Source organism: Coturnix japonica, chromosome 25 (assembly GCF_001577835.2).
Source record: "Coturnix japonica isolate 7356 chromosome 25, Coturnix japonica 2.1, whole genome shotgun sequence".
NCBI classification, from domain to species: Eukaryota; Metazoa; Chordata; class Aves; order Galliformes; family Phasianidae; genus Coturnix; species Coturnix japonica.
Genome location: NC_029540.1, coordinates 732,293 through 742,768, shown reverse-complemented (window position 1 = coordinate 742,768; position 10,476 = coordinate 732,293). Strand labels below are relative to the sequence as shown.

The window sequence follows — 10,476 nt, the reverse complement described above, 5'->3', positions numbered from 1 at the left end:
TTTTTTGTTTCTTTTTTTGGCTTTATTTAGTCTTAGGGAATCTGTAGGTTAAAAGAGACTTGAATCGGACAACCAACAGCAGCCGGGACCTGGGAAGAACCCAAGGATGGAGGGCAGGAGGATCCGACCCCATCCCCACCACCAGGATAAGGAGGAGGGGGGGGGGTGGCAACAGAAGCAGAGCCCCCCCCTCCCACCTTCCCTCCCACCCACACCCCCCCCAGCAGCATTAACGCAACGGCCCGGTTGTCCCTTCTTGTTGCTATTGTGTTGTTGTTGTTGTTTTTTTCTTTTCTCCTTTAATTTATTCCATAATTACGTTGGTTCGTTCTTAATTAACAGGTTTTTTTTTTGCGTCTCTTTGACGGATCCTGGTGGGGTTTTAAAAAAGCAACGCGTTTTTTTTTCCTTCGGTTTTGAACTAATCGTAATCAGATTGTTGCTATTATATCTATCTCTATATATCTATATAGATACCTATATAGATATATATCTTAATTTTCCTCAAAGAATTTCCATTTTAGAGTGTTTTTAAGTATTTACCCATAGAAAGCTTCTTTTTATCTCGAAGAATCACTTCTCCTGAGGCATGTTCTTTACTAGACTCGATTCAGCAGGGATTAGGAAGGATGCATACACATACATGGGGACGTGGTGAGCTCAAGCAGCCTGAGCAGGACGGCGTGTGTGTGTGTGTATATGTACATAACAATGTAAAGTAGTCCTTAAATACTCCATTGTGCAGTGCCTTTAGACGTTCCACTTTCTATAAAGTCTTCAAAAAAAAAAGAAAAAAAGCAAACAAAACAAAAAGTCGGCATATATATATTATATATATATGATGTAATGTTATAGAAATATATGTATAATATACATATTTTTTTTTTTTGAGGTTTTTTTTTTGTTGTTTTTTTCGGTTTTTTTTCGTTTTCCAGGGGTATCTGATAGCTCTGTATTTTGTTATGGAAGTTGAAAGAAAAAGAGATAAAAAAAAAATGAAAAAGAGAAAAAAAAAAAAGTATTTTACCTCAAATTAAAAGTTAAATAAACCTTTTAAATAAGCGTCGCTGCTCGCAGCTCTGTCCTCTGCTCTGAGTCCCCTCATCTCATCCCTCATTGCATCCAGTGTTGTGTCCTCCCCTGTCCCCTGCTCTGAGTCCCCATATCTCATCCCCCCTCTGTCCCCTGTTCTGAGTCCCCTTGTCTCATCCCCATTGCAACCAATGTTGTGTGTCCCCCTCTGTCCCATGTTGAGTCCCCTCATCCCCATTGCAACCAATGTTGTGTGTCCCCCTCTGTCCCCTGTTGAGTCCCCTCATCCCCATTGCAACCAATGTTGTCCTCATTGTTGTGTCCTCTGCACTGAGTCCCCTCATCTCATCCCCATTGCAACCAATGTTGTGTGTCCCCCTCTGTCCCCCATTGAGTCCCCTCATCCCCATTGCAACCAATGTTGTCCTCATTGTTGTGTCCTCTGCACTGAGTCCCCTCATCTCAACCCCATCACAACCAATGTTGTGTCCCCCCCTTTGTTCCTTGTTCTGAGTCCCCTTGTCTCAACCCCATTGCAACCAATGTTGTGTCCCCCCTCTGTCTTCTGCTCCAAGTCCCCTCATCCCTATTGCAACCAATGTCCTCATCATTTGTTTCCCCATCCTCTGCTCTGAGTCCCATCTCATCCTCATCACAACCAACGTTGTCCCCATCATTGTGTCCCCTGCTCTGAGTCCCCTCATCCCCATTGCAACCAATGTTGTCCCCATCCTTGTCTCCCCCCTCTTGTCCCCTGCTCTGAGTCCCATCATCTCATCCCCATCACCATCAATGTTGTCTCCATCATTGTGTCATCCCCCCAAGCTCGAATGGGATGGGTGATGGGTTTTGGCCGGGCAGCAGCTCTTCTTAACTCCATTTAACTGAACCTGGCCCAATTCCACACCCTGTACTCTGTGCTTTGCTACCCAGGCTTTGGGCCAATTAGTGTTGGGGGGGGGGGGGTTATTCAGTTGTTTTGGTTTTTAATAGCTATATTTCAATGGAAGAGGGGCTGAGAGGTGCAGAGCTGCTCTGCTCTGCACGGGGAGGTGGAGGTTGGGGCTCCTTGAGTTTGGTTTTTCAGAGTAACACAGAGGGATCTGTGTGTTGTAAGGAGCGGATTAGGGGCTGCTGGCACCCAGCCCTGTGCTGCACCGCTGCTGTTCTGCAAATGGGGCAGCCCTGTGGCTTCCTCCTCCCTTCCCTCGATGCCCAATTAACCTGATGAGAAATGCATATTGAATCAAACACCGATTAATCCCTGTGCCACGTGAAGCCAATCCTTACTGCTCTCACCCAATTTGGGTGCTGCTGCATCCCGGACCCCCCCCAAACGCTGGGGTTTCCTTTACCCTCTTTGCTCCTGTTGCAGTGAATGGGGCCAATGCTTGGGGTGTTACAGCACTCTGCAACAGACCGGTCCTGTTTGGGAGCTCGCTTAGCTTCCCTCTGCCAATATTTCTCCCCGTCTGTTTGCTTCGTGAGATCCAAAGCAGAAAATGTTTCCATACGCCGGCACGGAGCTGGCAGATAAAGGTTGGGAAGGGGTGGGGGGAGGAAGGAGAACAGCGTCTCCCATCCAAACCCAGCACTGCTTTTAAGAGCTGCAGCATTGGGGGAGGTGGGAGATAACCCCCCCAAACTGGGCTGTGAGTTGGGTTGATGCTTTGCTCCCCCCTGCACTGAAGGGCAGCCCTGAGAAGTGAAGGGAATGCTGCAGCCCCGCAGCCTCTCTCTCTCCAACTCCTGATTAAAGGGAGAACTGCGGCTCTGCAGACGCTTTTCCAATGCTGTGATTAAAGGAACCCTCTCCCCAGCTCTGCTGACGGTTCCTCTGAAGCAGCTCTGTCTGCTTTCCAGGGAAAATAGGGGAGGTTTGGGCCCAAGCTGGAAAACCGAAGCTCAGTGTTTAGAAACTTCCAGTAAAATCAAAGTGGTAATTTTCCAGCACGGCCCCAGCGGCTCTTTGGGAGTGAGGAGCTGATGGCAAAGCTGATTACAGCTCCAGCCAGGTGCTCCCACCCCCCCTCTCCTCCCCAACACCACCATAGCCAAAAGAGGAGTTCAAAGCCTGCAGGGGCGATGGGAAAGCCCCCAGCCTTGCTCTGCACGAGCTGCAACCCAACAGAGTGCATGGATTTGGGGTGGGAGGAGGTGGGGGGGGGGGCACCCTTGGATTTGTGTATCCCCATCCCAGCCCCCAAAGCAAACCCTTCGAAGGGGAACTCACTGCAGCATGGAACTGGTGGGCTCTCTCCCTCTGTTCCTTCCCATCTCCTTGACCCCTTCTTCCGTGGGTCCCGGTGGTGCGGAGCCGCTCGCGCGCAGCCCGGGCGCGGGGCGGGAGGGACGGCGTTATTGATCTGTTAGATTACTCAATTTCACCCGTATTGATCAGGTAATTGCTTTATCTCAGTTCTCATTTGGCTGCTGCATTATCTGCTCTCGCTCCGCTCCGCATAGAGGACCCAAAGGGGGGAGGATGGGGTGGGGAAGGGGGGAGAAGGGGGTTAGAAAATGGCCCCAAACCCCCACCCAGCACCCCATGTACCTTCTGGTCCTCACTGCAGCAGTTGGGGTGCTCACAATGCACAGTGCATTCCTATGGGGTCAGGAATCCTGATACCATGAGAGGGAACATCTCAGACCCCCAAAGCCTTCCACCCTTTAGGGCTGTGCTAAAGGATGCCCTGTGCAAGAGATGCTCGTATGCAGGTGGGGATTCCCTACAAAGGGTGGCTGTGCCTCTCCTGTTTGCTTTCCAGCTCTTGCTCAGCTATTTGCACAGAGCCCACTGCATACAGGGAAGGGAAGGGGGAGAATGGGGCTCATCCCACCCATGGGGGTCTTTATGGCCTCTCCTCCTCAAAGCCATCATAGGTGGTTTCAGGATGCTCCCATGGCACATGCAACCCTAAATCTTCACCATCCTCTCGCTGCCTCCTTCCATCCCTCTTCTACACCGGGCCATGAAAACAGCCCCGTGCAATGCAGCCCACCCCCCTCCCCACACTCCTCTTCCCCCCCCCCCCCAAGCACTGCAGGAGGGCTGAGCCCGGGACCCAACGCAGCGCCGGATGGGGCCGGGGTGCGGCGATGTGAGCGAGATGGGTTTATTACACGGAGTCTGTTGCTGCGATTGTTATCGATCCGCAGCTGTCACCTTCCATTGCCGCTAATGGGACGTGAAGAGGCTTCGGTGACCGGAGCCGAGCGTGCGCTGCTTCGTGCTGCCGCGTGCTGCTCCCGGCCCCGGCCCCGCAGCCGCCCCCTTCCTCCCCTTCTCCTTTCCTCCCTCTTCTCTCACTCCTTCTCTGCCATTTCTCCTATCCCTCTCTCTCTTTCCAACCTCTGGGTTCCATGTCCTCTTCTTGTAGCTGCAATCTCTCCTCCCATCTCCATCCTTCTGCTCCTCTCACCTCGCTCCCACTCCCCTTTGCCCAGTGGTTCCCTGCCCACATCCCACTTCTCCCTTCTTTTTGCTTTCCGTGCTTATGGCCATTCCCTTCTTTCTGCCACCCCAAACCCTGGGCAGCCCCAATTCACAGTCACCCATCACTCACTCCATGCACTGAGGCTGCCCATAGGCTCTAATTCTCTTCTCTCCCACCCCACCTCTTCTTTGTTGTTATTTTAACACGAGCTCTCCTGGAAGGCTGAGTTTCACCCATAAAAAGTGCCACTCTGACCCCAGGGGCTGCATCCCATAGGGACGGAGACATGGGGTGCCCATCGGGGGCCATTGGGGTTGGATTGGGACCGTGGCCCTGGGCGAAACGCTGCTCCTGGCACCTCACTCCCCATCACACATCGCTGTGTTCCCCGGAGCCCTTCATGTCTGAACAGCTCGTGAGCCGCCCGGGCAATCCCTCCCAATTAAGGGCAGGGAAAGCAAAGGAGCCCGAACCCGCACGGTTCTTTGGTAGGCAAACACACAGCGCCCGGGGTACTGGCACATTGCCTTCGTATTCAGGGTGTCGCAATGGGTGGGCACTCATAGAGAGCTCCTGGATCGGCAAGAAACGAGAGGGCTCCACCCGACCGCCGCCAATGTGCTGCCCGGGCGCGTCCGTCTGGCTCCGGCAGGGATCGAGCGGGCGGCACGGAGCTTTGGGGTGCTGCTGTGCTGAGCCCTGTGCATAGCACTGCACTGAGCCCTGTTCTGAGTCCTGCATCCAGCCCTGCACCGAGTCCTGCATCCAGCCCTGCATAGAGCCCTGAACTAAGCCCTGCATCCAGCCCTGTGCTGAGCTCTGCATCCAGCCCTGCACAGAGCCCTGCACTGAGCCTTGCACTGAGTCCTGCACCCAGCCCTGCATTGAACCCTGCACCAAGCCTTGCATCCAGCTCTGCACTAAGCCCTGCATCCAGCCCTGCATCCAGCCCTGCACTGAGCCATGCACCCAGCCCTGCATCCAGCCCTGCACCCAGCCCTGCATTGAACCCTGCACCAAGACTTGCATCCAGCCCTGCACTGAGCCCTGTACCTAGCCCTGCATCCAGCTGCACCCAGCCCTGCATTGAACCCTGCACCAAGACTTGCATCCAGCCCTGCACTGAGCCCTGTACCTAGCCCTGCATCCAGCCCTGCACCCAGCCCTGCACTGAGCCTTGCACTGAGTCCTGCACCCAGCTCTGCATTGAACCCTGCACCAAGCCTTGCATCCAGCTCTGCACTGAGCCCTGCACTGAATCCTGCACCCAGCCCTGCATTGAGCCCTGCACCAAGCCTTGCACCCAGCCCTGCACCCAGCCCTGCACCGAGACTTGCATTGAATCCTGCACCCAGCCCTGCATTGAGCCCTGCACCAAGCCTTGCATCTAGCCCTTCACTGAGCCTTGTACCCAGCCCTGCACTGAGCCTTGCACTGAGTCCTGCACCCAGAACTGCATTGAACCCTGCACCCAGCTCTGCACTGAGCCATGCACCAGCCCTGCACTGAGCCCTGCATTGAACCCTGCACCAAGCCTTGCATCCAGCCCTGCATCCAGCCCTACACCCAGCCCTGCACCCAGCCCCATGTCTCGCTGCCTGGCCGGACCCCCCCTCACACCGCTTTCCATCACGTTAGCCTCGGTTGATTTAACCAGAAAACAACCCCAGAATTTAATTCCCTGGCTCTGCTTCTCCCATCTTGATCAGGAGGCGGCTGCCCACTGCCTGTGCCTGAGCTGAGCCCACTGGGGTGCTGGGGATACAGCTGGTACCAATGGAAGTGTGGGGTGGGCACAATCCCATGTGTGCCAACAGGGATCCAGCACCTGCTGCCAATGGAAAGGAGCCACTGGCAGTGCCAGGCTCCACCATCCCCATGCATATCCCCATGCATGTCCCAGTGCATCCCATGGGGACTCAGTGGGTACCTGGTGCTAATGGGACAGATTGGCAGAGTCCAGCCCTGCTGTCCCCACACTTTGCTGCTGGGCCATAGAGTGTCCCATGAGGACTCACTGTGGGACAATAGAATTTCCTGCACCTCGTTGTCTCAGTTCAGAGGGCTTGGAGTGGGGAATGGGGCTGGATTGAGCTCAGAGCTTCTCGCCATAGAAGGTGATGGCATCTTTGGTGCCTCTGTGCTCCACACTGGGTTGTGTGGCTTTGAGGGGGTTTCTAGAGATAGAGATCTCCATCCCATCCACACTATCCGCCTATTCATCTACTGTCTTCCTGCCCTAGGCCTGGCTGGGTACGACCCCTGGGATGGGTGCAGGGAGCCTTGGGCAGCCCCACTGCCCGCAAGGAGGAGGAGGAAGAGGAGGAGGAGGATGGGCAAGAGCGCAGCGGTGGCGGAGGGGCGGGGGGGGGGGGGGGGGGGAGCCACGATCGGGCAGCAGCAGCGGTCGGCAGCCTGTGGCCGGTGAGGGGTTAACTTGATTGTCTCGCAGCCACGGCCGCCCTCCCGGGAGCGCCGAGGACTGGGTTTTCATTTTAAGTAACCCCCAACGCCGACACGCGACGAAATGCATCGGGTCGGGGGCGACAGTAACGGGGAGCGCCCGGGGGAGACGGATGCAGAGCGGCAGCCGGGAGGTAGGAAAGCATCGGGGTAGGGGTGGGGGGGTCCCATCCCCAATGTCCCATACCTATCCCATTGCTGTCCCCTGTGCTGGGATGTCCCTGGGTTGATGGTGGGTGTTTGGGGTCATTGAGATGGTGGTGGCCTCGTGTTGCCGAGGTTGCTCTGTGCTTTCGGCCTCGGTTGGTCATTGATGGATGCAGAGCGAGGTCTCGCCCCGCAGGGAACTTCCAGGTGGGCTGCATGTCTCAACTGAGAGAGAGAAAAAGGGGATAAGGGGGAAAAAGGGGGAGATTTAGGGGATGGCTTCATCCTGGCTGAGCATCCCGCAATGCTCGCATCCACCCGGCTCCCTGCCTGCACCGAGGTGGATTTAAGCAGCGAGGGAAAACCTCAAAGAGCTTTGGGGATTAAGAACAGGCTCAGGGGATGGAGCAGCGATATCTCATCCTGCATCCCGGCCCATGTCCCCATCCCGCATTGTGGCAGGGTGCTGTCACAGCAGTTCTCGAGCAGTGGGGATGCTCCTAGATCACTTCTGTCCCGCTGTCCCCCATCCCGTGCCCGTATCCCACCCTGAGCATTGCCTCAGCATCGCTCCCGTCCCAGCTCTGCTTTGTGGGATGGGTTCATTAACGACTCAGCATTGAATTCCCTCATCACCTCCTGCAGCGGGGACAGAGCAGGGATGGGGAAGGCATTGCTCCGGCCGCTGGGGCTGTGCTGAGCTCCTGTCCCCGTCCCCTCGCCAGGACTTTGCCTCTCCTCTGTGACCTTCACCCCGTCCCCGATGTCCCTCCCCGGTTAGGGTTTCTGTTTGACCACGGTACAAAACCTTTTAAATCCCACAGCCCCTGGAGACGGAGGGAATGGAAAGAGGGTGAGGGGAGAAGGGAGGGGGAAGAAGGAACAGCATAGTGAGCACCAGAGCCTGGTTTTGGGGCTGGGGTCCGACTCAGCAGTGCTGGAACTCTGGCACTGGGAAATTGAGGTGTATCCCCATGGGGCGGTGGTGATGTTTTACCCCCATTGTGGGTGTGGGGTGGGCAGCCCCTCTCCTTGCCCCACACCTGGAATGGGCCCCCCGCCTTCCCCACTTGGACCCTCAGCTCTATGCTTTTCCGATGGCCCCTAAGCCGCTTGTTTTAATAGCATTAATGCTTTTAAACAAACAGCCCCTTCACCTCTGCCTGCTCCACGCGATGCCCGGGAGGGCTGAGTAAGATAAGGGGATTGGAGCGGGATTTGGGAGAGATAAAGGGGCAGGAATCCAGCCAAACCCCAGCATGGATAGACCCCAACCTGGACAGACCTCAGCTCGGACAGACATGAGTTTGTCCTATGAGGTTGGCACCATGCACTGTGTCCCCATCCCAGGGACATCTCAGTGCACAGTGGGACCCCAACTCCAATTGAGAGCCCATCACCTTCCCTCCCTTCTTGCTCCAGGTGTCCCTCACCCCACAAAGGGGGGAGGCAACCTGAGGTGACACCCCCAGGCCCAGAGATCCCAAAGGGCTCAGCCCAGCCAAGGAGCCCCGACCCACAGCCCTTGGCACGGGGACTGCAGAGACATGAAAGAGGCGGCAAGGCGCTCGCTAATGAGGGAGAATAAAGGAACGGGGAGAGCAAAGCAAATGAGGAGAGCAAACAAGAAGGGAAGAACAGGCAAGAGGCATTTTCATAACCGCTCGGTGCAGAGTGAGCCCTCGGGGCGGTTCTTCGCCTCCTGCCCTTTGTATCTGCTGTTCTCAGGGGCCTGTTTGCATTTCTGCTCGAATCCAAACAGCCCGTGCTACCCTGGCTCTATTTACCCTCCTGGGATGGCGCCGGGGCTGAGATGGAACCCACAGCCCCCAAAAAAGGGCCACCATCACCTCTCAATGCTGCCATCACCACTTTCTCCTTATTTCCCCCTCATTTCAATTCACCCTCGAATAAACCATGGGCACCACCAGGCACGGGGCTGCTCCGAGCTCCCAATTCCCCCCTCCCACAGAGCAAAGGGGGAGTGTGAGCCTCAGCCCATGGGTGTGGGGTGCTCCCCCTGCACCCTTCCAGCAATTTCTTGCTTCCTGCTGGGGGTAAGAAGATTTACTCCTTACCCATCCCCTCCCTGTATATATGGAGGTGGTTCTCCCTAAGACCCTCAGATGCTTTCTCTCGCTCCCATCCATGTGCTACTGCCTACGACTGGGTCCCTGACGGTGCTGCAGGTGAGTGGGGCAGGATGTGGCCGTGGGGAATGGAGGGGCTGTGCTTCCTGCTCTCACCTGGATGCTCCTGAAAGAGGGAAGGAATGATGAACTGTGAGGGTTTGCACTTGTCAGTGTGCAGGGTGCCACCCCCATCCTTCCTGCTTCCACAGCCCTCCAGTGCTGGGAGCATCCCTTGGTGCTGGGTGTATTCTCGATGCTGGGAGCATCACCCGATGCTGGGAGCATCCTCAGTGCTGAGAGCATCCACCAGTGCTGGGTCTATTCCCAGTACTGGGTTCATCCCCGGTGCTGGGAGCATCCCATAGTGCTGAATGTACCCTCCGGTGCTGGTTGTATCCCTGATTTTGTGTTCTTATCCCATGACCCCTCTGCTTTCTGCCCTCAGGCTGCAGCATGCAGTGTGGCTGCGTGGCCCCGGGGCTGCCTGCCCTGCCCGGCTCCTACTGGGTACCAGGTGAGCACCAGCACAGCCAAACTAGGAGCAAATGGGACCATCCTGCATGAACCGTGGTCCTTCCCACAGACCCACAGGCTGTTTACTGGGCTGGGGACATGGCTGTGATCCCTGGGCATAGCCCAACTAGGGGTGGGGGTGATATCCACAATCCCAAGGCTCTAAACTGCTGCCCACCCTACAGGGCTTGCCTTCCCAGATTGGGCATACAAGGCTGAATCCAGCCCTGGCTCAAGGCAGATCCAGCTCTGGCACTTCATCCTGGAGCTGCTGCAGAAGGAGGAGTTCCGCCATGTCATTGCCTGGCAGCAGGGAGAGTATGGGGAGTTCGTCATCAAGGACCCCGACGAGGTGGCACGGCTGTGGGGCAGGAGGAAATGCAAACCCCAGATGAACTACGACAAGCTGAGCCGAGCTCTCAGGTGCTGCCGGGTCACAGCGAGCCCTTGGGGACATGGAGAGCTCTTGGGGATGCAGGAACACCTAGCCCTGACCTCCCCATGCAGCACAGCCCACCTGCATGGGGACAATGGGACAGTGGGGATGTGGTTTGGGAGCTCTTGGTTCTCAGCTTGTGATGGGGGGGACTATATGCAAAGCTTTTGCATGTCCGTCCGTCCATCCATCCATCCATCCATCCATCCATCCATCCATCCATCCATCCATCCATCCATCCCTCCATCCATCCATCCATCCATCCATCCATCCATCCATCCATCCATCCATCCATCCATCCATCCATCCATCCCTC

At 56.0% G+C, this 10,476-nt stretch overlaps 1 protein-coding gene across 1 annotated transcript in view; it reads left to right on the top strand.

Moving 5' to 3' along the window:
• The first annotated feature begins 6,996 nt into the window (after positions 1–6,996).
• Positions 6,997–10,476, top strand: part of LOC116654389 (ETS translocation variant 3-like protein) — a 4,787-nt gene continuing 1,307 nt past the window's right edge. The window contains exons 1-3 of the mRNA XM_032449153.1: positions 6,997–7,066; positions 9,657–9,725; positions 9,910–10,147. Of these exons, the coding sequence (XP_032305044.1) occupies positions 6,997–7,066; positions 9,657–9,725; positions 9,910–10,147 (377 nt within the window). The remainder of the gene's footprint in view (positions 7,067–9,656; positions 9,726–9,909; positions 10,148–10,476) is intronic.